The sequence below is a fragment of the Primulina huaijiensis genome, chromosome 14 (assembly GCF_012295235.1).
Source record: "Primulina huaijiensis isolate GDHJ02 chromosome 14, ASM1229523v2, whole genome shotgun sequence".
NCBI classification, from domain to species: domain Eukaryota; kingdom Viridiplantae; phylum Streptophyta; class Magnoliopsida; order Lamiales; family Gesneriaceae; genus Primulina; species Primulina huaijiensis.
Window position 1 is genome coordinate 2,631,263 of NC_133319.1, and position 27,162 is coordinate 2,658,424.

The 27,162-nt window shown below is 36.2% G+C and overlaps 4 protein-coding genes across 6 annotated transcripts; 3 read left to right on the forward strand and 1 right to left on the reverse strand.

Annotated features, from left to right (window-relative positions):
* Positions 1-13: 13 nt before the first annotated feature.
* LOC140957448 (cell division control protein 6 homolog B) lies at positions 14-5,580 on the reverse strand. 3 transcript variants are annotated; one of them, XR_012171636.1, is made up of 16 exons: positions 5,322-5,580; positions 4,873-4,954; positions 4,553-4,773; positions 4,367-4,441; positions 4,185-4,291; positions 3,894-4,000; positions 3,750-3,809; positions 3,141-3,214; positions 2,714-2,764; positions 2,489-2,538; positions 2,161-2,290; positions 1,168-1,257; positions 953-1,015; positions 806-875; positions 566-655; positions 14-195 (listed from the first exon to the last, which is right to left on the reverse strand). XR_012171636.1 is itself a non-coding variant. In XM_073414718.1 (16 exons), exons 1-16 carry the CDS (start codon positions 5,520-5,522, stop codon positions 163-165), a joined length of 1,530 nt encoding a protein of 509 aa, XP_073270819.1. In that variant the 5' UTR covers positions 5,523-5,580; the 3' UTR covers positions 14-162. The 3 variants fall into 3 exon arrangements, 1 of the variants encoding a protein (XP_073270819.1); XM_073414718.1 differs by having other exon boundaries at positions 780-875; XR_012171637.1 differs by having other exon boundaries at positions 150-195; positions 780-875; positions 953-978.
* Positions 5,581-7,428: 1,848 nt separating this feature from the next.
* LOC140956680 (sucrose synthase 5-like) lies at positions 7,429-11,900 on the forward strand. Its single transcript, XM_073413528.1, has 15 exons — positions 7,429-7,608; positions 7,749-7,881; positions 8,144-8,298; positions 8,402-8,594; positions 8,662-8,780; positions 8,868-9,084; positions 9,323-9,418; positions 9,493-9,666; positions 9,746-9,862; positions 9,941-10,107; positions 10,208-10,432; positions 10,508-11,074; positions 11,159-11,297; positions 11,381-11,562; positions 11,652-11,900. The coding sequence occupies exons 1-15, from the start codon at positions 7,529-7,531 to the stop codon at positions 11,797-11,799; spliced, it is 2,712 nt and encodes a 903-aa protein (XP_073269629.1). The 5' UTR covers positions 7,429-7,528; the 3' UTR covers positions 11,800-11,900.
* Positions 11,901-12,326: 426 nt separating this feature from the next.
* On the forward strand, positions 12,327-17,067 carry LOC140957337 (uncharacterized). The gene is made up of 4 exons (XM_073414541.1): positions 12,327-13,094; positions 13,531-13,755; positions 13,925-14,308; positions 16,151-17,067. Exons 1-4 carry the CDS (start codon positions 12,471-12,473, stop codon positions 16,625-16,627), a joined length of 1,710 nt encoding a protein of 569 aa, XP_073270642.1. The 5' UTR covers positions 12,327-12,470; the 3' UTR covers positions 16,628-17,067.
* A 590-nt stretch (positions 17,068-17,657) lies between these two features.
* Positions 17,658-23,994, forward strand: LOC140957253 (protein ACTIVITY OF BC1 COMPLEX KINASE 3, chloroplastic-like). Its single transcript, XM_073414402.1, has 6 exons — positions 17,658-18,273; positions 19,408-19,743; positions 19,900-20,455; positions 21,358-21,544; positions 21,642-22,008; positions 23,630-23,994. The coding sequence occupies exons 1-6, from the start codon at positions 17,725-17,727 to the stop codon at positions 23,756-23,758; spliced, it is 2,124 nt and encodes a 707-aa protein (XP_073270503.1). The 5' UTR covers positions 17,658-17,724; the 3' UTR covers positions 23,759-23,994.
* Positions 23,995-27,162: the final 3,168 nt, after the last annotated feature.

Here is a 27,162-nt window from a genome sequence, read left to right on the forward strand (position 1 = left end):
ATATATATATGCAAAAGTCTAAAAATGCGACCAACCTGACAAATGCGGCATAAATGAACATATACAAGTAGATAGTCCAGTTTACTAACTTTATCTCTGCACATTTGATCTCAGGCAAAGAATTAGCCACCCGATAACCTCCAAAGAATCATGATTCTTGAACTACTGCAGACAGTTGCGAAAGAAACGAATTCCCTGTTCCATAATTAGCACAATTACAACAAAAGATGTTATTGTCCTCGATAAAGGCACACGAACCTCATGGAAAAGCAACTGTTTCGCTGAAGGATTTCGTTTTCATTTCAAACTCCTTTGGTTTTCAGTATATGTCAAGCACAATACAATGTCTCGAAACAAAATAAACTGAAAAAAAGTTTCATGGGTAAAAATACTGAAGCTTCTATTTAAAAAAAAAACAAAAACAAAAATAATGAAGCTCTTAGTACAAGCTACAAATATGAAATTGATGGGTTTTGTTATGTCATTGATAATTAGATTATGTTTTCAAATAACAGCTTATCCATAGCAATAATATTTCGATTCAAAGATATCAGGCACAACTAACCTGCAAAGCAAAAGCGATGTCTGTTTGATCTACCGTTAATGCTACTCGTCTTTTGTTATCTTCTCGTGATTGTCCTAGTTTGATTATTCCCTGAAAATTGATTTCGTGCTCGTAAGCTCATGCAATCTTCCATGGATTTTCTACGGAATACAATAATGTTGATGTTCAATAATATATGTCTGTAGATATTCTCATATTGTACGAGTAGTTTTACCTGATCATCCAACACTCTACACATACTTGATAGTTCTATAATGCCCAACGGTGGGATTGAGGTTGATTTGCATACATCCCTGTAACATTTGTTCAGCTGCAGCATAGTATAGAGACTTTCATTAAACGATGCCATGTAAATTTCTTATATTGCCCTAATTTTAGAAACCACACCTCACCAACAGTTGTATCCTTCTTCCCTGCTCGGAAAAGTTTCACAAGGGAGCATAGTATGAGCTGCCGAAGTAGCCATTCAATATTTAGTAGAAAACATATACATAGGCAATGAAAAATTTACAGGCCGCTATGTATATTTCATGTCAAGGCATAAGATAACTTTACAGCTGAAAAGAGTTTTTATGGAGAGATGTCTTCTCAGTAAAGCTTACCTGTTGATGTTGTGGTAGGGATTGAATGGTGTCTACTGCAGGTGATTTATATGTTTTTGATAATGCAGAAGCAACATGGTCTATCCTCACCTATAACAAAATCAAACCATAAGAGAAAATGGATTGCCTGTAGGCTGTGGCTAAAAGTGAGGACAGCAAATAAATTATATTAAAAGCTACTGGGGCACCGTGCAAGCTACAAATACTCAATGGAGCCGGTGGGATTTTCCTTTGCAGTGGAGTGACTGTGAGTGGTATAAATTTGCTAGGCGATTAGAAACATTGGTTTTTAAAAACATACTGGAGGATGTAGACTGATTTCTCAATTCACTCCAAAAGGTGATTCAAACCCGTACCAATGATCCGCGAGTGAAGTTACTTCACCGTAAGCACCCTTGACTCATCTATTTATCCTCTTGAAATATTTGCACAAGCGTACAAACAGAAAAAATTAACTAATACGCACCACTAATTATTGGATTTATGTGAACTTTGAAAGAAGCACACGGTCGTTATACTCACATTTCTCAGTTAGAGAATGGGCAAGCTACGGGTGCTGCCATAGTTTAAGGTTGGTTACAAGTTCATAACTACCAACAGTCCAACACCTAATTATTTTATAAGCCCGTTGTTTACTCTAGGAGACTACTTAATTTGATGATGAAAAGACTAAAATTGTAATGGAATTTTTCGAAGGCACTTAAGTGATATAAATCGATTAAATTGGGTATTTGGGATAACTTTCTGTGAGAGGATATCAACAAGAAGATATTATCATAGATATGAAAGCATGTCTTTCACAGGAAAATTACTTTTTGTTACACAACTACAAGTGATTCTAGAAAAAAATGACTTGCTTAGGTCATGGAAGACTCAACAATGGAACATAATACAAAGGAAAAATTTTCAAGAAATTATCCTCAGAAAGGCTGTATTGGGCTTTGTCCTGCAGCAAAGGAAACTTAAAATATGCAATCGCTATACAATGTTTACCAGATTATTTTCTCGAGTAGTCAACCAATCGAAATCAGCAGACATCAGTTGATCGTCATTGTTTCCAGTTGATGACAAACTCTTGTTGATGGAGTCTCTTATCTCAGCTTCTAGCATCCCAATTGCACTCCTATAACAGACACATGAAAATAATGCAGTAATTCATGAACAACAAAGGTATTAGCAACTTCAAAAATAATTCATTGTCTTGTCCAATGCAGTATTTTTATACTGTTGCAGATTTGTGATACTGCTTCGTACTGAGAATTAAATAAAGCAAAAAATAAGGGGAATTAAAAATTGGTGAATGTAGAAATCAAATGCCAACCTGCAAATAGAAAGAGCCTTCCTCATATCTCCAGATGCTGCAGCAACTCTCTGCAGCAACACAATCACAGGAAATTTAGCAATCTCTTGACCCTCAAGTGACACGTGAATCTTCCAGTAAATTTAAAATAAAAGAATGAGAAAAATAATAGCGACATGCTTAGATTTGCCAAATAGCCTGTATAACACTCGTTATTATCCAAAGGGCATTAAGGATGAAACATACCCCAGCACAGAGTTCCACGGCTTGTGGCTGGAAGACGGTACAAGGAAGTGCCTGTTGAAATTGCAGCCAGATTAAAATGCTATCAAATATAAATGCATCCTTATTTGCCAAAATGACATTTTTTTTTCCATTTCCTTTGCTTTCTCCTTTGATATAAGCTAACTGGATTTGTTTCATAATTAACATAGTATTTTCCAAATATGAAGTGCAGAAAGTCCTTAACTCAACTTCAGTGTTTTGGTGGTCTTATGTTGCAAAAATATGCCTTCATCCACTAAACAACATGAGACTACATCTTCTATACATGATCTAATGTTGGAGTTGAGTGGCAGCATGAAATTTTTCCTATTGAACACTTTATAGAAGACTCGATCAAAAATAAACTCTCTCTCTCTCTCTCTAGACGTAATAAGTTAAAAAGGCTTACCCTCAATCTGTCTTCAAGAATCATAATGATCTGATCCTTGGAATAGGCGCGAAATGTTATTACCACAGGTTTGCCTAGCAGAGAGAAAGAAGATCCACGTGTCAATGCGTTTCCACCAGGAGACAAGCTGACAGAATCATGTCAACTTTCTAACAACATCTACTCGGATAAAAGAGAAAGGACAACTAAGTTGAGCATTAGACAGTTGGACTGAGTATCTTCTGTCTTCTGACAATGACAAAGGTAACCAAAATTTAATAGATGCTTAAACTTGAAAGGAGCATGTGCTTCAAAGGATAAAGGTAAAAGTTGGAGCAACAAAAGAAATTTTAATTCTTGAACCCATTACTCAAGAGAAACCCCTAAGTCAGAGGAATTGGAAGAACAATTAAAGCCATTGGGATCAATATAGCTTTCAAATGCAAGTAGAAAAAGATTTCTTCTCTGGTAATTTGGAAATAAAGAAAATGGGTCTTCAGAGCCAATAGATTCCAAAGTTATAGACAAATTCGAACAGAGTATCTACTCTTCTATTTTCTGGAACAACCTCCAGCATCAAAATGAATCTCAAGCTTTTGGAATATAACCAGATTAAAAGATAACACTCACAATTCAAACATTGAAGTTTTGGCATAAACCTGTCAGCTAAATCAATAGCATTTGCGATGCCTGTAAAAGAACAAAAAAAAAAAGCAAACCAGTTAAAAGATGCTGATTATAACATGTTAATTGTTTTGAGTATCGCCCACATACCTATCAAAATACATCTGGAAAATGGCATTGTTGTTAGCATGAAAAGATCTTGAAGCACAACTCTGTCTTTGGCAATCAAATAATCCAATTCATCAACAATCACTAATCTGTCGATCATGATTCATAATTAGCAAAAAATCAATGAAACATTAATGCTTAGACGATATTCATAATTAGAAATTCTTTAACACTCGAGCACACTAAACATTTACTGAGCAGCCAAACAATTTTCTGGATAAACATGGGAACTCATCAAACTTAGACATGAGAATGTTAATCTCTGATTCTTACATCATCTTCACATCCAGTGCATCCTTTTTGGAATACAGGTCATGAAGAAGCTGTAGAGGCAACTTAGAACAGTTACGCTCCTTCTGCGAGTAATGTTTTCCGAGAATCTGTAGGACAATAAGAATGTTAGGAAATTTAATATTAATCAGCTAGAGATAAAATAATCTAAAGAATTGGTGCACCTTGCTGAAAATTTCAGTCGTCTGTGCAAGAAACATGCAATTCATGGACAAAATATCTGGAGGTTGCATTTGTTCCTGATTTAGGAAGAAACAAGGGAATTTGCCTCAGATACACAGAAAAGGTGAACAGGGAAAGAGAACGTGGACTTAATTGTAAACAATTTAACAAGTGCTCAGGATGGGAACCTCATTTGCCCAATTAACAAGGATCTCTCTAAGAAGCTCTATGGATAAAGACTTTCCAGTTCCAGGGCATCCAGAAATATACATACTCCCAGGCTTTTCTTGCTTCACACATTTCTTGCAGAAATCTAAAATCGTGTTTAGCTCATTTTCACGGCACACAGCACTTTTTGGAGCAGCAGATACGTGCAGTGCCTCCTTTATCACCCTCACTTGCTCCACATCTACTAATATATCAATCATCATTAAAAAAATTGACTAACACCAAATTAATTAAGCTAATAACATATCGACTATATCTACATGGCATGAAGATAACTTGCCTGCTGGATTCCAAATTGGCCTTACAGTAACATTATCAATTAATCTCTTTCTCACAGGCAATATTGGTAACTTTTCAGATACCTGGGTCAAATAATATGATAGATTACTAAGTAAAGTAATACTATTATTAATAAACGAACGATATAATAAAATTGCAAGGGTAACAAAAATTCACGATTTTTCGCTCCACGTTATAAAGTAAAACCAACATGACATAATGATTCATGGAAGAAATCAATTCGCACGAACATCTAACCACCAGCTTCAGTTAACAACACTAACTTATAGCAACAAATACAATTATTAGNTATATATAAAACATAGCGATCAACTGCGATTCCGATGCTAAAATGAGTCAAATTGTGTTTAATCAATACTGACAATTAAATCAAACAAACGTATTATGTATAAGAACGGTATGAACCTAATGTAAGTTTATCGAGCTCACATTCTCATTCTGAGGACTGTTAGAGCTGGCCGCATCGCATAATTCAGGTGATTTAGGAGTCTTCCTTCTAGATGATGTTACGCTGTCCGCATCGGAATTCGAATCGGATCTCAATCGGCGTTTACGAGGCGTGGCCCCGCTTCCTTTCTCAGGTAAATGATCTTCCACCGGCGTTGTGAAGCGACTGGCGACAGTTGGCATCGTTGAATGAGACAAATAATTTTTTTGGTGAAAGAGAGTTAAAAATGCTGTACGCTGATGTTCCATTTGTTTTGTGGACAATGGCGCGAAAAAGGAAAATGATGGCGGGAAAGAGAGTGAGCCCAACTAGCACCGTGGACCGGCTCTTGATTGAATTGGACCAGGTTTGGGAATAAGCCCCATGTCGCAATTAATATATAAAAGTTGCTTTCACAAATTTTCACTAAATAAATAATTCTCATTTTTTAAATTATTAATTAATTAATTAAGAGTACAATAGTAATATTATTTTAATGGAATTTGATCATATCAATAAAATATTACAACTTAATATATAAATCTCAACGTGTGTGTAAAATAATGACTGTTACGTATATAAATCATGATCATGATTAATAATAGAACGTGATGATTCATAATATTTTGCTATAATTTTTTATTATTATTTAGATGAAGATAATGAAATTATATTAAATATACAATTTGTTGAGATAATATGTGAATTTATGAATTTTTAAAATGAATTAAATATTGTAGTTATGAGTAAATTATATGAAAACATTACTTATCTAAATGGATTCGTAAAAATTAATTGGTGTCACAAAGTCAGACCACTAAAAACATCAACCTCTATATACAGTATAGATATATATACGTATGTAATTACCAATATTACCCTTATTCATTTTGTAATCCCTTTGTTATTTAAGTAATTATCAATTTACCTCAAAACAAATTTATAACTCTCATGTTACCCCCTTAGTAAATATTAATTATAACATTAACCTCTTTCGCAATTTATATAAAAATCTAACTAATGCAAATATAAATTTTGCAAATATATGTGTACACATACACACGTGTACATGCAGAGTTTATATATAGACAATCACAAGTCCCTTATAAACTGATCGCTAATTAGAAAATTGAATTAAATTAAAGCTCACGCTAGATGTACTAAATAGAAATTCACATAAACTAATTTCGGGATTGGATACACTATCAAGTATCTTTAGGAAAGATAATGTCTCGTGATTATTCGTTTGCCGGAACCAGTAGTAAAAATTTTGATGGCATTTTCTATTCAATTTCAATTGTTCCTCTTTGACATGAATCAACACAAACTATTTGAACTCGATTTAATATAATCCTAATCGATAAGTATACCAACGAAGGGAACTATTCTGATTTCATTGAAGTTTCAGATTAGAGCAACTCAAGAGATTTGGATTGAATTATGATAGAAAGAAAAGAAGACCGTATCACAGATCATTTTTGTGAAAAATGAATCTCTAACTCGACATGATTATTTAAAAAATATTACATTTTATGTTAAAAATATTAGTTTTCATTTTAAATATGGATCTGGTTGATCGGTCTCACGAAAAAAGACCTCTGTGAGATTATCTCAAATTAGATCTACTAATAAAAATGATATTTCAAAGGGATGTTAACGAATAATATTTTTAGTATGATGTAAAATAATCAGTACGAGTTCGGAAAAATTGTCGTAATTAAATTTTTGGTATTATATAAATTTCTCACGTACGCATAACAATTTATGTAAATTAATTGAAAACACGATAAGAAATTTTAAAGGTAACACGTCAAGTTTACTATATCCAATTATCCCAGTTATCAGTTCGATCCTAACAACGTTTGGACCATGATAACAGAGGAATCAAACATTAAAGAAAAGAATATGTTTTCATGTAAAATTTCACACGACACAAGAATACTTTGCCTCAGCTTCAACTTTTTAAAAACACGAGAAATCTTGAAAAACGTTGTTGAATTCCTTTCTTCATCTAAATTTAGTATCTCTTCTCATTATCTTCCTCAAAGAATGTTCTTTTTCTCATCCTTTCCTTGGCTGTTACACTCTCAAAATATTCCATGTTCGTGTCTATTTGCAAATTATATAAACTAGTGAATCCCATTTCTTTATCAAACTGAACAATCCCACAAAAAAACATTATATACTTTCATCTCTTGATCATCTTATAATGACTTCGTCTATAGCCGCGGATGCGTTGGCAGATGCATTGAGACAAAGTCGATACCACACGAAGACATGCTTTTCCAAGTACTTTAATCTTGACCAGAACGTAAAAAATGATTAATCGAGTGATGGACATAATATGTTGTTACATGACGATTTTTTTTTTCTTGCTTTTTTCTATTAATTATTGCTTTAACCTGTAAATATGATAACAAAATGTGAAGGTTCAGTGAAAATGGAAAAAGGCTGATGAAGTTCCAGCATTTGAAGGATGAGATAGAGCAAACTATTGAGGACAAGGTTGAAAGATCACAACTTTGGGAAGGTGCACTTGGTGACATCATTAACTCCACACAGGTAATTGCATTCTCTTCGAGTTCGATAGCATCGGGTGCAAACTATTCTTGTGCAGCACATGCCATTTCAACACAATACTTGTATAGATGCAGGTTGTGGATCAGATGCATTTCAAGTAGATATCCGCAAATATGCCATTTTTACCTTTATTTTTTTCAGTTGAGATTGTCTCATGAGGCAGCATATGTACATTTTGTATATCAAAGTACCATTATATATGTTAGTTTGGATTACATTCTAGTGACAAGAGCTTTATCTGCAGGAAGCTGCAATTGTGCCACCTTATGTTGCCCTTGCAATCCGGCATCAACCAGGTGTGTGGGAGTACGTCAAGGTGCACGCCGATAATTTATCTGTGGACAAAATAACTTCCACAGATTACTTGAAGTTCAAAGAAATGGTGTTTGACGAGAAATGGTGAGTTCAAATCACAAAAAGGATGAGTGTATTTCTTTGATGGATATATCTTGATGAACGATAGTGATCAAACCGAGGCTTTGGTTCTGCTAATTTGTCGCAGGTCAAATGATGGAAATGCTTTGGAAGTAGATTTTGGGGTGTTCGGTGCTTCTACCCCAAGCCTAGTCCTCTCGAATTCTATCGGAAATGGACTTAGCTATGTCTCGAAGTTCATGACATCGATGCTAAGGGGAAATTATGAGAGTGCAATGCCTTTGGTTGACTACTTGCTCACTCTTTATCATAGTGGAGAGGTAAGTACCCAAATGGACAAGTCCTTCCAAGAATTGTGACGTTCGATTAATTTGATGATTCTCGCAGAAACTAATGATCAACGAGACTCTTAATACTGCATCAAAGCTTCAAGCAGCATTGGTAATAGCAGAAGTTCATATCTCGGCCTTACCGAAGGACACGCCTTACCAAAATCTTGAGCAAAAGTAAAAAGTTTTGACCCCTTCATGAAATAAAAGAAATATTTTAGAATCCATCTTGGTGTGTAAAATAAATTACATTGAGTAATGCAGGCTCAAAGAATGGGGATTTGAGAAAGGATGGGGTGATAGTGCAGAAAGAGTTGGACAAACAATGAGGATACTTTCTGAGATACTTCAAGCACCCGATCCCATGAACATGGAAGCATTTTTTAGCAGACTTCCAGTTATTTACAACATCGTTATCTTCTCTATTCATGGATACTTTGGACAAGCGGATGTCCTCGGTTTGCCTGATACTGGAGGCCAGGTGAGTAGCTTTGAGAGATAAGAAGTATATAATCGACACGTTTACAGTAAACTTAAATCTTTGAAACTATACAGCAGCCCAAGTATCTTGTTTTGATTGTTATGTCACATATCAACTGCTAGGATAGAGTATGCAGTTGTTGCTTCCTAACAAATATTACAGTTTTGTTACAAAATCTTACACCTGAAAAATTGCACAATTGATAGTTAAGTTTTGGGTGCACCAAACAACTGAACAGGTGGTTTACATTCTCGATCAAGTAAAAGCTCTGGAGGAAGAACTCTTATCAAGAATAAAGATGCAAGGTTTGACTGTGAAGCCCCAGATTCTTGTGGTACGGGAATAATTAAGAATTTTTGAAAATGGATCAAGGAACTTGAATATATTAGTAGTTGCTTAAATATACAGGTGACTCGGCTGATCCCGGATGCTCAAGGGAACAAATGCAATCAAGAAATAGAGCCTATTGTTAACACAGCTCATTCTCATATCCTCAGGGTGCCTTTTAAGACCGAGAGTGGAGTTCTCGGACCGTGGGTCTCTCGATTTGACATATACCCATATCTGGAGAGGTTTGCTCAGGTAACTAACTGAACGAGGCATGGAAATTGATTTTCGAATGAACAAACTCTCAATTTTCTTCATGCGTATGATCCTCTAGGATTCCACTGCCAAGATTCTAGAGCTAATGGAAGGTACACCGGACCTTGTACTTGGGAACTACACAGATGGAAACTTAGTGGCATCTATGGTGGCTAACAAACTTGGAGTCACACAGGTTTTATTCTGGACAATTTCTTCTCTATTTTCAATTATCAATCGAAGGAAAAACCAAATGGGCATGTATTGATCCCAGGGAACAATTGCTCATGCTTTGGAGAAGACCAAGTATGAAGATTCAGATGTCAAGTGGAAGGAAGTTGATTCTAAATACCATTTTTCTTCCCAGTTCACAGCTGATCTAATAGCAATGAATGCCACTGATTTTATAATCACCAGCACATATCAAGAAATTGCAGGAAGGTTGGTGTTTTCGCTACTCAACTGGTTTACCTCACCAGTTAAAGGGGCCTGTTTCCACACTTGAAAGTTGGCAACTGAATGATTTTTTATGATCTTTCAGCAAGAAACGTGCAGGACAGTACGAAAGCCATGTAGCATTCACTATGCCAGGGCTTTATAGGGTAGTTTCTGGCATCAATATATTTGATCCCAAGTTCAATATCGCGTCCCCTGGGGCAGATCAATCTGTTTACTTTCCATTCGTGGAGAAAGAGAAGAGATTCACAAAATTTCAGTCTGCCATCGGCCAGTTACTTTACAGCAAGGAGGATAATGAAGAGCATATGTAAGTCCATCAATGAAATAAAATGGAACAAGTATGTGAGGTACAAATTCAAAACTGATATTTTTCTTTGGGCAGTGGTTTCCTAGAAGATCGAAAGAAACCCGTTATCTTTTCAATGGCAAGGCTCGATATAGTGAAAAATATTACCGGATTGACAGAATGGTATGGGAAGAACATAAGGGTAAGAAATTTAGTGAACCTTGTTATTGTTGGAGGATTCCTTGATCCATCCAAATCAAAAGATAGGGAAGAAATGGCTGAAATCAAGAAAATGCATGATTTGATTGAGAGATACCAACTCAAAGGGCAAATAAGATGGATAGCAGCACAAACTGACAGATACCGTAACGGCGAGCTTTACCGGTGCATCGCTGACACTAAAGGTGCATTTGTTCAGCCTGCACTTTATGAAGCTTTTGGCCTAACTGTTATCGAAGCAATGAACTGTGGATTGCCTACTTTTGCCACAAATCAAGGAGGTCCAGCGGAGATTATAGTGGATGGGATTTCTGGATTCCATATCGATCCTAACAACGGTGAAGAATCAATGAACAAGATTGCCGATTTTTTCGAGAAATGTAATGGAGATAACGAGTATTGGAATATGATATCTCGAGGTGGCCTTAAACGTATAGAAGAATGGTATGCTTAGTTTAAGACATGGTATTAAAGGTTTTACGCTAACGATACCTGTTGGACGTTGTTTCACCCGTTTTTCTCTTGCAGCTACACATGGAAGATCTATGCAAACAAAGTTCTGAACATGGGATTAACCTATGGATTCTGGAGGCAGTTGCATAAAGAGAAGAAACAGGCTAAACAGCGATACATCGACATGTTCTACAATCTCCAGTTTCGGAATCTGGTACATTTCACTAAGCTATAGTCATTCTTTATTATAGTCATAGATATACTCCCCCGTGAACTAATTATGGAACAATTCTGTAGGCCAAGAATTTAGCCATCCCTGGTGAAGAAAGCAAACCAAAGCACCAAGAATTCAAAACACCAACACCACCCGAACCCGAACCCGAACCCGAACATGAACATGAACATAAACCAGGACTGAAACCAGAACAAGAACAAGAACTACAAGATTCAGCACTACCGGCTTTAGAAGAAGTAGGAAGGCAAGTTTTCTCGCCTACTCTAAGATAGAAAACTGATATCCCATTTATATATCCTCCAGTCTAATCGAATTACACGACTTAAATTGCAGGATCGGCGGTGGAATACGAGGCAAAACTGGGAAAATAGTATCATCACAAGTAGCTGGTATACCATGTGCTTGTCACTGGTTTTGTTTATGCATCTCTTCTTCTATCGTTCTCTATGCTTTGCTCAAGCGGTATGGCTGGTTCAAATGATTCAATTTGCAACTAATAAGTGGGAGGATATCTTCGGATCGCAGATGAATCATTTCATGTATCGAATGCCTTTGATTTAACTATAATAATGTTATTTGAACGTGGACACATCATCGTCATGTTAACGCTACATCAATATCACACAGAAAAATAATTAAAATTACAAAAATTATAAAATTAACAAAATAAAATGAAATCATATGACACGACTAATTAAAATGGCAAAAAAACGATGACGAAAAAACCAAATTTGCAATTTTTTAAATTTCTTTGAAAATTATTTATTATGTTTTTGAAAGATTATACATCAAGCTTCTTATACAAAAATATTCTATATTTTTACAAGGAGAATATCTACAAGTGATAGTTAATATTTATTATGAAATTTAAAATATCTTAAATTATACTTTAATAATATAAATATTATATTTCAAGAGCACAACATCTATTATAGAGCCGATTGATTAATTAATTAATTAATTATAGATACTTTTAACATTTAATTATTTTACTGAAAAATCATCAATCTTCATATTCGAAGACACGAAAAAGGAAATTTGAAATCAGCCTGACTTCATCGTTGAGAAGTAGAGCTTGAATTTGCAAAACCCCTAAAAACTCCATTACCTGGCGGAGAAACACGCGCTGTCGCACTTCGAACCCTCGCCAGAATGCCAATCTCCGCCGCCATACAACGAACGCTGTTCAAAGATAAGGACGGCGGCGGCGCTGGTGGAGGAGATACCCGTATCACCATAATCAAAGATCGCTTCTTAAGCTTTTTAATCTGGCAATTCCTCCAATCTACTTGCGTATTCTTCATCTTCAAGACCGTTTTCCTTTCCCCCTTCACAGAGAAACCTTTTACTCCCACTTTTCTATCATTGCTTTCTTTCCTTGCTATCCACTTTTCCCTACTCCTTTGTTCCATCTCTATCTTTTTTCTTTCCTCTCCTCATCTCCTTCCCGTAGCTTCTCCTATCGATGTTTCTCTTGCCTTGCTCCGCCTTATTTTTGTTCCCGGCGGTCAAAATTCTTCGGAATCGAGGAAGAAGGTGAGAGTTTGGTTGAGCTTTACTTTGTTCGTGAGCGTGTTCGCGGTTGCTGGGGCATTGTTTGCTATTTTCATCTGCTGGGGTTGCGATGTTTATCACATACAGTTAGTTTCTAATTCTAAGACCAAGAGAGCTGGGTTAGTTGGAAATTTGGGGTTTCGGGGTTTTATGATGGGCCTGTTCTATGCGTTGCATTATGTTTATAAGCAACGGTGGGTTTTGCGCTTCCCGATTATTCAGGTATCCGCTGTTTCGTTATCTCCAAGCATTTCTTTGTATTTTTGGTCAGTTTACCAATCTTAAGCAGAAGGTTGATAAAACAGTGGCTTGTTATATGCGTTAGACAGAACTGAGTATTAGATGAAAGAGATTCGAAGAGAAATGAATTTGTCTGACATTGTTAAATTAGCGAATTGATAAATGTTGTCTGCTCCACTCGATTACTTTTCCTAAGACTATGGGTCTATTCCTACTCCGAAACATAAAAGAAAGCCATATCCATTATCTGCTATCAATTTATTAATCATATTATAACATCTAACTCCTAGGTTTGACTATCCTGAACATTCTGTAGCATTGATTAGATATTTCCTCGGACATATGATATAAATTTCCATAGATTGGGAACTATTGTTTAGTTTAATGAATTTGCTGATCCATCTTCTTGTGTCTGCAGCGCCCTCCTTTCTTTAGCTTTAAGATGGGGCTTCCTCTAGCTGTGGGACGAGCTTTAAGGTTTTCAACTACTGGTTACTTAATATCTGGTTCACTTGCATTTTTCCTGCCTGCTGAGTACAGAAGCCAAGCCTCAGGGAGAAAGTTTGTTGTTGAACAGATTATATTCTATTTTGGAAATTTTCTAGTGATTTTTTGTTGGGAATTAAGTGACCACCTACACCAGGTTTCTCCACCAACTAGCTTGTTGCTATTGCTTCTGTTTTTTTGTACTGTTTGTAGTTTGTACCTTTATAAATCCTTCAGTGCTTTTCTTTTTTAGACAAAAATCCTTCCATACTTCTAATTTGACCTTTCTGATTACTTAGCCTGTTAACCATAGTGTTTCTCTACAGGTGCTTCATACAAAGAGGTTTGTATTTGCTCCTCCAAAAGGATCAGCCGCAGCAGAAACAAATCCAAGTGACCAGCTTCTAACGTCACTTGAGGAAAGCACGCCAAAGTCTCTTTTGCAATATCTTGCTTATCTCGATCTCTGTATGTTGTGTGAGAGTAATGTTGATACATGGCGCCTAGCTGCATTCTTTGAGGAAACCGGTGAAACTTATAAAAGAATTATAGCTTCATGCCTGGGGCCTTTGGAAAACTTCACTAAAGAACTTGCTGAAGGTCTAGAGAGCTCATCAGTTGGTAACTCGTTGCAGTTGTCTTATCAGTTAACTTCGCCAACCAACCAGCTTGTGGTTTTGAGACTTTCAGAATCATTTTATGACTCCCAGGTATATTATTAATGTTTCTTGATCATGCCCAACGAGTAAAAATATCATTATCTAAATTCTGAATGATAGGATCATCAACTTATCTAGGAACATATTGTTTGCTAATGTTGAAGATGCATGATCAGATCATATTTTTCATTTATTTGGAGTTTGCTGTTTTGTGCTATATATTCTAAATATCCACTCTTGCACGTCTAGTAGAACATTCAGCCTTGAGCACTCTGAAATTTGAGAGTTATGAAGCAAAACTGAGCTTCTGACTAATGTAGCTGGTTTTAGTAGAATAAAAAACTCAAAGGCTGCTCTATCAAAAAAAAAAAAAAAAATGAACTCAAAGGCTGCTTGTAGTGGCTGGTGGTATATTGGAGTGATTTTTATTGAGTGATAGATAATTAGATTTTCGGTAGATAAAAAATCATAGGCCATAATTGGTGACATATTTTGTACATCTGATTGAAGATAGGATAATTAACTTGTATAACATTGGAGTGACAATTTTGCCTCCTCCTTTCATTTTTTCTCATCGGTAACATATTTTATACATCTGATTGAAGATAGGATAATTAACTTGTATAACATTGGAGTGACAATTTTGCCTCCTCCTTTCATTTTTTCTCATCATCTTTGCTTCACCTTCTCGCTACACAACTGCTAACTCCAAGCTACTCTACTTTCTCCACCCCTTCTCCTTTCCCTCCGTCCTCACTCTCTAACCCTGCAGCTGCAGCACTTGTCCTTTGCCAGCCATTTTTAACTTATCTGCCCGTCTTTTGCTTCCCTTCCCCAATGTCAGTCCTTCATTTTACCACCTCGCTCTCCGTTTCTCCTAGTCTCTCTTCCCTCTTATTCCTCTGCCCCCTTTCATGTTTCATCACAAGTGATATTGTTTCACATCAACAAGCTTCCAAGTGTGAATGGGTGGAGGACTAAGGGGTAAAAGATAGAGGTTGGTTTGAGGAACAGTGCAGTCAACAGTGGAGGCAGGTGAGATGTGGGAGGAGTACATTGGAGATAACCCTATGCATTTATCCATTGTTTACAAGCACATACAAAAAATTTTGGGCTGCATCGGTCACACCAAATGAAGTATTAAGCCGATAAAATATCCCATCCAACTTAATCAAACCTACCATACACAAAAACATGTGATGAAAACCGGCATTTATACCTTCATACTGCGCTATGTTTAGTAACTCTGAAAGAGTTCATTATTCAGCATCCATGAAACCTGATCGACATTTCTAAGCATAAAGATTGATATACCTATACATTTAGATAGTTAGTTCCTTTGGACTTGATTGGATCATTAATTGGTCCCCCCATCCAACACTTCTCATTTTGATTGAAACACTTCTGATGAGTGCATTAATATTGATACCCTCATATTTACACATTCAATAGTGGCATGGGTTACTGCATAAATTATTCTACTAACTTCATACAGTGTGTGGGCATATCATAGCAAAATTTGAGTTTCACATTTAAATTGAGGAAATTTTAGTCTCTCTCTGGAAGGTTTGGTGTTGCTGAAATAGTAAGTTTAGTCGGAGAAGACTACAAAGAAATACTTTATAACTTGCAGCTTGTTGCGGTAATCATGAAGCATTATTTTTCTTCTTATGGTTGTCAAAAATTGAATAATGAAACTTGACAAAGTACTTTTGTAACATTTTGAAAAACAAATAAAGTAAACATACTATTTGTTTGGTGGTGTTGCATAATTTCGAATTTCATTGGGAACAAAAGGGAGAACTGGTAATTGTTTAATGTGATATTTGTCTAGAATCGTTCCCAACTTCCTTGAGGGGGAAATGAAGCTAATTTGTTGTCAACTATTTTCAGCTTTTTTCATGGTGTGCTCGAATTGTTTCCTCCTTAACTGCACGATCACACAAGGAGGACAGGTTTGGTGTTGCTCAACTGTCAGGTAGCAATACTGCTGTGATCTCAACATTGCTATCTAGTTTGTTAGCTGTTGAAACTCTCATTGGGAAAAAGACCAACATACCATCTGAACATGATCTCATCGGTCCTACTGGAATCAAATGGACAACCATGAACACAGGGAGAAGAGAGTCAACGGGTAGTACCATGGGAAAAATAAGAGGCAGCCCTGTTTATGCCAAAGCATATGCATTGGCTGATATTTTGAGAAGTTCAATTTATCTAATCGTTTCTGCTTTTCATGATGAGATGCTGAATAGTGGCAAAGTGGGAGGTCTTGAGAAGGATTGGATCATATGCAGCAAGCCTCTGTATGGAACACGTGACCTTCTTCTACAAAAATTGCATATCTTCTTGGATTTCCAGGCTAATTAGTACTTTGATTGGTTTTTGGGTTTCTCTCTCTTGTTCCTTGCGGAGATATTGTAAACAAGGTGCTTCTGCTTAAAGCTACTCTTTCTTGCTCAAGATGCATGCATAGTCGAGACTTTGATGAAAGTGCCCAAGATGGAAAAGCAAATATATAATAAAAATTCATGTTGTCTACACCTTGGAGGAAAAACTTTCGAATATACTATAGCATTAAACTATGGATTTGAAGATTTCTGGAAGAAGGAAAAACCTGAGAAAGCTCAACTTGCTCCAATATGTTTGCGTTTTCTTGATTTCATAGTCTTAAATTAGATTGTTTCCAGAGTTTTTTTGGATGCTTTTGCACATTGGATATGTGGTCCTGGCCATGTTACTGGGACAAGAAATTTTTCAAAGATTGTGCGATGGAATGAGAGTATAGCTTCTTCACGCAGTCTTTGTTTATCCTTGTGATTGATTAATCGCTGATTCGATGTCTCGAGGAATCCTAATATCAGAAGAAACCTTAAGGCGTAGCTATTATTCTTACCTTCTATTTTTTACTAATTTTATTTCAATTAAAGGAAAGTGCAAAAAAAAAAATAGATAAAAAAAAATATGTAAATGGCATGTGGTCTGGTGTGGTAAACATCGAGTGGCCTGAAATTTCTTGTTTGAAACTGGATGAATAATATTCATGTTTATGTTATATATCGGAAAACCGGACCCAAAACCGTTTCCAATAGCAAACTTTGCTGCTTTATTAGTCCTGACCTTTTTTAGGTATAATAATAATAGTAATTTTTATATTAATAAAATTTGATGTTATAGTTTTTATTCAAATACCAAAATTACTCTTATCTAACTTAATATTTTTGTTCAAGAAAAAGTATATTATAATGAAAAATGGAGGCTTTGAAAGTTAATAAAAAATAAAAAAAATGGAAAAGAATTTCCGTATCATTTTGATTTTGGTCTCAGTTGCGTGCTGGGGAACTTCGCAATTATTTTTATATATATCATCGATTATTATTATTATTATTATTATTATTATTATTATTATATTAGAGAATGAAACGACCATTTTGAAGATAGCAGGAATTGTCGTCGTTCCTGCGCCTATGAATTCCACCTCGATCACTGTGCCTTGCTGCGTCGGTGCCACCACTCTCAATCACAGGACACTAAAATGGAAGGCCAGACCGCTCAGAGCGGCGCTGGTGGAGAAGTCGAAGCCCGTGCCTTCCCTCAGAGGCGGAGGCGGGGAGAATGCCGCTTCTATTGTCCTGCGTGTGAGAGATGATGACTCCACGTCCAGAGCTCTTGCCAGAGACCGAGCTGATGATATGCAAGCAGAAGCCAGGGCAATGGCCCGTGCCGTTGATGCTTCTGTCTACAGCCCAGAAAACTTGACCCGTATATATGGCTCCCGACCAATCAAGTTGGTGGGAAGGACGGTGGAGATTTTCGCCGGAGTGGGTGCATTCGCTCTAAATCTGTGGCTGGACCGAGTCAACGGCGGGCTTGATAGGAACCAAAGATTGCGAGCTATTGAGCTCAGAAAGACCTTCACTAGATTGGGACCTACTTTTGTCAAAATTGGCCAGGGATTGTCCACGAGACCGGATTTGTGCCCGCCTATATATCTCGAGGAGCTTTCTCAGTTGCAGGTACCCTGTATTCCATTTACAGTTAATCTTGGTTTATCGATATTTTATATGGGTATTGACAAATCAGATTATAACACACAACTGGTGTTCTTTTCAAGTGAGGATGCGTCGATCATGATTGTCTTTCATCAGTGAGATGGAAGATGCCAATAATTTGTTTATTACTGGAGTAAGAAATGCGGATTGAAAGTTGCAAACATCTGCTTTTGCTTGTTATTTACTTAAAAATATGACTGAGAGAACTATTTGAACTTTTAATTGTTTATCGTATCCTACTGTTTATCAGAATTATGATCTGATTCAATAAAAAAGACTACTTCATGTCTAAGGATCAAGCTGCTATTGTACTTTGAGTGATATCCTTTTTCTTTATTGAGATGAAAAACTTTTTTCTTAACCACAGTTTTAGTATCTTTTGTACCACCCCGTTTAGTGAGTAAATCATAGAACTTGTATTACTGATATAGAGTGAAATATAATTTGCAATTAATATTTGATTTGATATCTGTTATTACCTTAAATCAACAGACAGGAAATCTCAAGAGCGGTGATCTCTGCTTGAGGTTTATTTTCGCTGCTTTTTTAAGAATGGTCTTGGTTCTATGTTTTCTTGGAGTTTGTGAAAACAAAATTTATTTGTTACTGGTGGCATCAATGAAGCTTTCTATTTCAAAAGTGGGCAGAGTTGCATGAACTAGAAAGATATTCAATATAATGTGTATCTTATAATATGTTTTATAATCATATACATTTTCCAGTGATCCAGTCAACTTTATCTTTATCTAAATAATTATTTTCACCACTTTATTTAGTTTCAGACAAAATCCTTGAAATAATGATAGTGAAGTTCAAGCACACCGATTGATTTTTAAGGATAAAAATAAGCATTAAAGTAAATCAACGTGAAATTAGCTTTCGCAAACTGCCCTTTTTGCCTTCAAGTCTTGCAGTGTGATCCTTCATTTTAAAACCCAAACCTGTCTATTTCTTCAAGCATCAACGGTGCAACTTTGAGCCATCATATTTTCAAATTGCGGTCTCAGTAACTATAATTAGTTCGATATAACTTAGCGTTACCTGATGCTAAGTTGATTAAATGATGTTGTGATTTTCTTCTTGTTGTTGTTGGAGTAGGATGCATTACCCACATTTCCAGATTCGGAAGCTTTTTCTTGTATTGAGAAAGAGTTGGGACGTCCGCTTGATTCTATTTACTCATCAATATCTGCATCTCCAATTGCGGCTGCCAGTCTAGGCCAAGTTTACAAGGCACAACTGAGGTTCTCTGGGCAGATTGTCGCTGTGAAGGTGCAAAGACCTGGTATTGAAGAAGCAATAGGGCTAGATTTTTACCTGCTACGAGGTTTAGGTTTTCTTATAAATAAGTACGTTGATATAATTTCAAGTGATGTCGTGGCTCTTATAGACGAATTCGCTAGAAGAGTTTACCAAGAACTCAATTATGTACAGGTTAGTTTTCTAGATTATTCTATTTCACTGAAGCTCATCCAAGTTTGTCGTAATATTGCATGTGGTGTCTACTAGGACACGCTCTTTGCCCTTCATTTAGTTGCATGAACTAGAAAGCTAGTAGGTTTGAATGTTAATTTTGACAGGTCTATGCAGGAGGGTCAAAATGCAAGGAGATTTAAAAAGTTGTATGCCAACAAAGAAGATGTTCTTGTTCCAGATATTTTCTGGGACTACACGAGTGGAAAGGTGCTAACTATGGAGTGGGTTGAAGGGGTCAAACTAAATGAGCAAGATGCCATAGAGAGGCAGGGGCTCAAAGTTCTGGATCTGGTAAACACTGGGATTCAATGCAGTCTTAGACAGCTGCTTGAGTATGGCTATTTCCACGCTGATCCTCATCCAGGGAATCTCTTAGCGACACCTGATGGGAAGCTTGCTTTTCTTGATTTTGGAATGATGAGTGAGACTCCTGAACAAGCAAGATCTGCGATAATTGGTCATGTTGTGCACATGGTTAATCGAGACTATGAAGCTATGGCACGTGATTATTATGTTTTGGACTTTTTGTCCCCTGATGTAGATGTATCTCCTATTGTACCAGCTCTAAGGAACTTCTTTGATGATGCTCTAAATTCAACTGTAAGCGAGCTCAATTTCAAGACCATTGTGGATGGTTTGGGTGCTGTCTTGTATCAATACCCGTTCAACGGTAAGGGTTTACTTTTCTTGAAATCATCTATATTGACTGCATTTGATAGGTCAAGTCTATGTGAGAATATTGTCCTACTTCACGCAGAGGGTGAAGAAATTTTAGGGTATGTATTTGTTCAAAAGTCGATTGTAAGAAGGAATTTAGGAAAATAGAGGAGAACGATGTAGAAAACTGTCTTAGTCGCTGTATCCTGGCTGATAAACGATACCTGAGAATGTTATTTCGGTGAAAAAGGATGATTTGGTTTATATTTTAAATGTGGATTAATATTACTGAAAATCGGCTCAAAGAAAAAAACATTGTTCTTTATTGCAGCAAGAAGAATCCACAAAGCCACTGAAAATTAACTGTCCAATGTACTTCGTTTAGATTCCTGATAGAACTCAAATAGCAATTTGGTGTCTGAATACGGCTGCTGATGGACTGAAACCATTGCATCCAAAAATTCATAATTCTGAGATGATGAGTTGAATGAAGTTTTTGTATAGGCTAGGTTCCTTTTTATGCTCAACTGTGGGTTGTGTTATGGGTAGACCTTCATTTGATAGCCTCGAGCATAAATCTTCTGATAAGTCCTTACCTCGAAGCGAAAAGTATGAATTCCAGACTAGCAAAGTTCTAGCCACTATGTATAAAGGGGCCATATTTTTATACGACATTATTCTTGCCACTTGTCTGTACTGCATATACAATCTGTAGCAGGTGTCATTGTAATAAATATTGTATGAAAATCAGTTCTTTTTTCTCAGTTGTTGTAAATTGGAAATATGTCTAGCAATTTATGTTAGCTAAAGAGTTTTGGTGCTAGGTTGTTTATTACATAATTCAAATGTTACGACCAGGTATCACGCCTTTATCTGCATTTCTGATTGCTATTTTTACTTGATTTATTTTTGCAGTGCCAGCTTATTATGCGTTGATTTTGAGGTCTCTCACTGTTCTAGAAGGTTTAGCTCTATATGCTGACCCTAATTTCAAGGTGCTGGCTGCGTCATATCCGTATTTTGCTAAAAGGCTTCTTACAGATCCTAATCCATATCTGAGAGATGCACTTATTGAGCTGCTTTTCAAGGATGGGAGATTCAGGCATGTGTAGTCTAAATTGTTTAGTTCTGGTTAGTGTAAGTGCGATTCTCCCGAGTCATTGGCAGAATTAGAAGCTTGCTTTAATTGTTTATGACAGGTGGAATAGACTTGAAAACTTGCTGGTTCAAGGGAAGAAAGACCGAGATTTTTCTGCCAAAGATGCTCTACAACCTGTTCTCAAACTATTGTTGGGTGCTGATGGTGAAGACCTGAGGGTTTTGGTAATTAAAGAAACTGTTCGAGCTACTGAAGCTGTTGTGCTGGGTTCAGCGCTTGAATCATACAACTCTATGCCTGATCTTGTTCGGTCTCTTATCTATAATGCTAATGCAACCAGTTCATTTGCAATGAACATTGCCGAACAGGAAAGTATGCTGGAGCTTAGGGCACAGGTATTCAGAATATGGGCACTTCTACAATCCTCAAATAACTTTGATCCCAGTATTTTGCAGCCCATAATTCAGGTTAGAATTCCTCATCTTCTTTAAGTTTACTTTACAAAAACTGCAATACCTCCCTGAAGTCCGGGTAACATTACATTTGCAGTCATTGCTAAGATTGGTGTGCGAATAATATTCATTGTATTGTTAATCTACCGTGAGAGGTAATTAAAATAGTTATGCTCTGACTAACTTGAATGATAAAAAACTCTTAACACACCTCCTCAAACTTGAGTTTGTATATGATAATCATATATAATCATGCAATATAATCACAAAACCGTCTTGAATTATTTTAAGTAATTTTTATTGATAATCATATATAATCATGTAATATAATCACAAATAGTCATCATTTTTATGTAAGATGTTTAATTAAATAATGTTTAAGCATAAAGAAGTTTCATACAATATAATATTATGTAGATAATGTGCAAATAAATATATAAATGCAAACTAACAAGATAATTAATAAATATTCATCATAATATTAATGTTATTATGCTAACAAAGTAATATAGTTACTTCTACCAAAAAAATAAGTTTAAATTTCAAAGTTTCAATCCATCATTAGAACAAGTACTAGACTAAAATTCCAACTCTGGTTGTTTATCGTTTTCCGCCATTAATCTTCAATGATAAATCAATAATAATAGGGGAAAAAAAACAAATTTGATTTTTGAAATCACAAAATCTGAAAATATTATGAAAAAATATGTTAAATAATAAATATACAATGTTTAACCAAAGCTTCTTGTTGCTGGCGGCCGGCGGCGGCAGACAGTATGTGTGGTAGCCTTAGTGGTTTATAGTGAGAAGGAATGAAAACAAAAGTTAAAAAAAAAAGTGGGGTGAAATTTAAATAACTAGGGTTTTGAGTTTTAAAACTTTACTAGGTTTTTAAAATTTTTTAACTACAACTTAAAAATGTTGACTGTTTCACCTGGCCTGCCTGCTCGCTGCTTCCACCCACCTCGACCGCCTGCCCACCGCCGTATAGCTTGGGCTGCCTAAAACAGCCGCCTCATGCGTAGACGAGGCGGTCGAGAGCCGCCTACCGCCTAGGCCTAGGCGGCCGCCTCGATCGTCATTTAGAACACTGCACAAATATATCGATTTCTGGAACTAACCCATGTCCCTCTAAACAAATCAGCCAAGTGATTATCAGTTTCCATAAGGATCAAATCATCATCGCAAAGTGATAATTTTATATGCCATGATCTTTGCGTTAGGCATCAAATTTGAAACAATATAGATTAGGTGCTTTGTTATTGCAAATTAACTCCAGGGTATGTCCTGCTACTTTATATTTAGACTTTAAATCAGTTCATGACATATATTTTAGTTCTTAATTTTTTGGTGAAACCAAATGACCAGAATGCAGTAGCCCCTGGTAGATCTCTATCATATTCTCACCTAGCATAAATATCATCGATATATTTGACTATCTCTGTTTATTATGAACCACAATCCCAAGCAAAGAGAAGTTTGAAGCATAGTGATTGATGTAAAAGGGGAAAGGTGGATTATGATCCATAGTGTACCATATTATTAGTTAGCCCCATTTCAATCCATAGTGGAAGAAAAATAGTATTTTGCGTTCGCTCGTATGAGCTGACCCAAGAAGCTTTTTTTATCGAACCAGGTTCTGCTAGAACCAGGAGCACGAAGATTGGGAGGGCGTTTGGTTGGTGGAATCACTCAACGACTCGCTGCACGCTTACTACAGCAAGTTCTCCGGGCTCCACCCACAATTCCTGCTCCAACTTCGTAATTTATTTCCAACTATTTATTATCTTTGTAAATTGATTCTTCTATTTACTGTGGGGGCTCGATACCCCCTCCACGTTATATCTGATACAAAAACTAAACAGAAACTCACATACGATATGCTTTGTCGAAAATGAGATTGGTGTTGAAACTCTTCCTTAAATATAGAAAAATTCCTCCGACGAATGATAGAGTGTCTATTGCAATGTAAAACTTTTATTGGCACTGTTTTTCCTTCTATTTTACGTCCTCCATTTTCGCTTTGCTAATCAATAATTACCATGCGTGCTTATATTACTTCCATTTATACATTCAAATTTTACTTTATACATTTAATTAATTTTATAATTTATTTGGTTAAAGCTTTGGAATTCTCTTCACTAAACCTTGAATTATTCATCCAGGCATATTTCAAAATAATTTTTTTTTTTTATCAACTTTCGTAGGATACGTGGTATTGTAATTTGTAAGTACGATTGATTCAAAATATTTTTCATGTGAAGATACTTAAATTAAATGATTGTGTTGTTTTAATGTTATTTTTTCATATATATTCCAAGCCTGAATTTTATATTTTTATGAAATATTTAGTTCAGTCTTTATTGAATTTCTTGTTGAGATCTTATATCAAATTACATAAATTCAATTTGTCCGGTAAAACTCGCCAGAAATCTATAAACAACGAACACACTCACATTTCTATGTACACTCTCTCGTTACTAGTCAAATGTTCTAGTTATTTGAAACTTTTATACAGGGATGTCAATGGGTCCGGGTTTTACCCAAACCCGCAATGGACCCACCCCATCTGGGGCGGGTTTGGGCATACTAAATGGGTCATGGGACGGGTCTTGGGTCCAATTTTTGAGACCTATCTGGGTGTGGGGCGGGTCATGGGTCCTATAATGCCCAACCCATACCCGCCCCATATATGTAGATATAAATTGATGTGCTCGCGAAGATGGTTGTGAGGTGACATGGAAGGTAAATAAATCATATTTTTATTTTGTCATTGTACTTTCATTTTAATTTTGTTACTATACTTTATCTCTTTAAATTACATTTTTTACGGTTTTAAATTACAGTTTTATTTTTTCAATGTACTTTCTCTCTTTAATTTTGTAAGTAATTCTTCAAGTAATTTACCAACTTGTCCCACCATTCTTGATGAAGAGGATGATGATCCTGAATAATGTGTCTGAAAGATTGCTTACTCGCTGATTTTACATTGATCTGTTTAAGTTCTGTTATGACTTATTTTTGAGGATGTCAAGACTTTTTATTGGAGAGCTAGTAACTCTTTTTTTTTTATGTGATTCATTATGTCGTGAAAATAATTTGTTTGTTATTATTAAGTGTGGTCGAAAACATGAATTAGTTTTCTATTGTGTTGTATTTAGAGGATTGTTTGTTTCATAATTCATTCATGTGATAAGAAGATTATTGTTTTCATTTGAAAAAAATTCGGGTCTCGCGGGTCTACCCGGTCCCATTTCGTTTTCGGGGTGGGGTGGGTCCGAAGAATATTTAACCGGGGTGGGGCGGGTAATGAGTCCAAGTTTTCTTCATGGGGCGGGTCTTGGGTTTAGCCATACCCGCCCCATTGACATCTCTACTTTTATAGAGCAATTATTTATTTGAGCGTCGTAATTTTTTGATCAAACACTCGACATCACTCACTTTACTTTGTGCTTCCTGTAATATCCCGCGAAATTCGTCATTTGAACTATCAAGTGTAGCTCTGTCATTTAGATATTCTTTAATCGAGTAATATATATTTTTGGCTACATCACAAATATATGTTTCGTAATTGATCTTAATATTATTATTTAGCAAATAATTATTTACATAATTAAAATCACTATACTATGTATAATTAATGAGTTGGTCTCTTTTGAGAATTTCTCATGTGAAGGATCGAGTGTGCTAGTGTCTTCGAAGGCATTTCGAACAATGTATTCTCCAATGAGCTGCAATAGCTCGTGTTTTAAGAATATTAACACCGATGAATTAAATCGAGTTTGGTTTAAAACCAAGCGGAAGAAACTCGAAGTAATCTTTCGTGAAAAAGACTGTTATTAGAAAACATTTTAACTTATGTAAACTGAATAACCGAAGAAAGACAGAATAGTTTTTGCATTCTTCAGTTCAGTTATGGTGACAACTGAACTGACGAATGCGCTAACTGATCGAAACAATTTTAAAACAGCAATTAATCAGTTAAATACACAAGATATGTTTATGGATGTTCGGAGACTTCAACTGCTCCTACGTCACCCCTTCTACCACCACGGGTAGGTTCCACTAGAAGACTTTGATTTATACAACGCTTGTACAAACCCACTCAGCTAGGACTTACACTACTGCCTAAACTGAACTCCTAGCTACGACTGAAGGCAGCACCTTCCAGCCAATACTTCTTTAACGTCTATGTGTCAAATACTAAACACACAAGTTTTACGTCTTTGTGCAAGACGGTTTTTGAGTGGATTTGAGAGTGAGTGTGTGTGTGAGAACTGAACAAGAATGTTCTCACACACTGAGGGAAAATGGCTTATAAACTAAGCTGATACAACGGTGAAGAATGATCTCTGGGCTTTAAGTGCTTCTGAAAGCTGATATGCAACTGAGCGTGCCCTTTACTGTTTTTCTTCTAAATTCTTTTCACTCTCGTATGTGTCTCTCTTGCCTTGAGTCTTCACTGATCTTCTCTTTATATAGACGGGAAAAGCTGATCGTACAGTGAGACTCAATTATTGTATCCGTTGCATTTGAATCGGCTCCTTGGACTTTGTGCTTCGATTTTTGACTGTCTTTCTGGAGCGTTTTGTCTTTAATGCTCTGATGCAACGTCCATTATTGTCCTTTGACTGGACAATGGCTTTGTACCTTCTCGCAGAGCTGGAATCCATTTACTGTAAGGTTGTGGGGCCCTTAGCTCCTAATCGTTATTACAACACAATTTGATTAGGGTTAATTAATCACAGCGGAAAACGAGTTTAAAATTTCTTCACAATGAGCCCAAAATATGCTATTTGAATACTAAAAATAGTATTTCATCTCACATCATAAAACATGCCCACACATAATTAAAACAACTCATACAACAACAAATCATATCCTCGGGACGTACCCCGGTATATATAGATACATAACATATATACTGGGAAAGACCACGAAACCTCAACTCAAACTGTGACTCCCTCCAGAAGTACCATCTCCGGTCTCCTGATATCCTGGAGTACCTGTCATTGTCCACATACAAAGACAACAACAGACCCATCTGGGGTGAGCAAAGCTCAGTCTGAAGCAACCACAATATATACCACAGATATCTAAACAATGATATATGATATGCATTGCATGTATGTCGTGGAGGTATCAGGTCAAATGCCCATCCACTGAGCA

Coding starts and splice junctions, on each gene's coding strand:
- LOC140957337 (XM_073414541.1), top strand. CDS start 12,471: ATGCCAATCTCCGCCGCCATACAACGAACGCTGTTCAAAGATAAGGAC. Junction 13,095..13,530: donor TGCGCTTCCCGATTATTCAG/GTATCCGCTGTT, acceptor TTGTGTCTGCAG/CGCCCTCCTTTCTTTAGCTT. Junction 13,756..13,924: donor TAAGTGACCACCTACACCAG/GTTTCTCCACCA, acceptor GTTTCTCTACAG/GTGCTTCATACAAAGAGGTT.
- LOC140957253 (XM_073414402.1), top strand. CDS start 17,725: ATGAATTCCACCTCGATCACTGTGCCTTGCTGCGTCGGTGCCACCACT. Junction 20,456..21,357: donor GTATCAATACCCGTTCAACG/GTAAGGGTTTAC, acceptor TTATTTTTGCAG/TGCCAGCTTATTATGCGTTG. Junction 21,545..21,641: donor TTCAAGGATGGGAGATTCAG/GCATGTGTAGTC, acceptor TGTTTATGACAG/GTGGAATAGACTTGAAAACT.
- LOC140957448 (XM_073414718.1), bottom strand. CDS start 5,522: ATGCCAACTGTCGCCAGTCGCTTCACAACGCCGGTGGAAGATCATTTA. Junction 4,774..4,872: donor GCCAATTTGGAATCCAGCAG/GCAAGTTATCTT, acceptor ATATATTAGTAG/ATGTGGAGCAAGTGAGGGTG. Junction 1,258..2,160: donor CTACTCGAGAAAATAATCTG/GTAAACATTGTA, acceptor ATTTTGTTATAG/GTGAGGATAGACCATGTTGC.
- LOC140956680 (XM_073413528.1), top strand. CDS start 7,529: ATGACTTCGTCTATAGCCGCGGATGCGTTGGCAGATGCATTGAGACAA. Junction 9,667..9,745: donor ATCTGGAGAGGTTTGCTCAG/GTAACTAACTGA, acceptor ATGATCCTCTAG/GATTCCACTGCCAAGATTCT. Junction 11,563..11,651: donor GCTTTAGAAGAAGTAGGAAG/GCAAGTTTTCTC, acceptor CTTAAATTGCAG/GATCGGCGGTGGAATACGAG.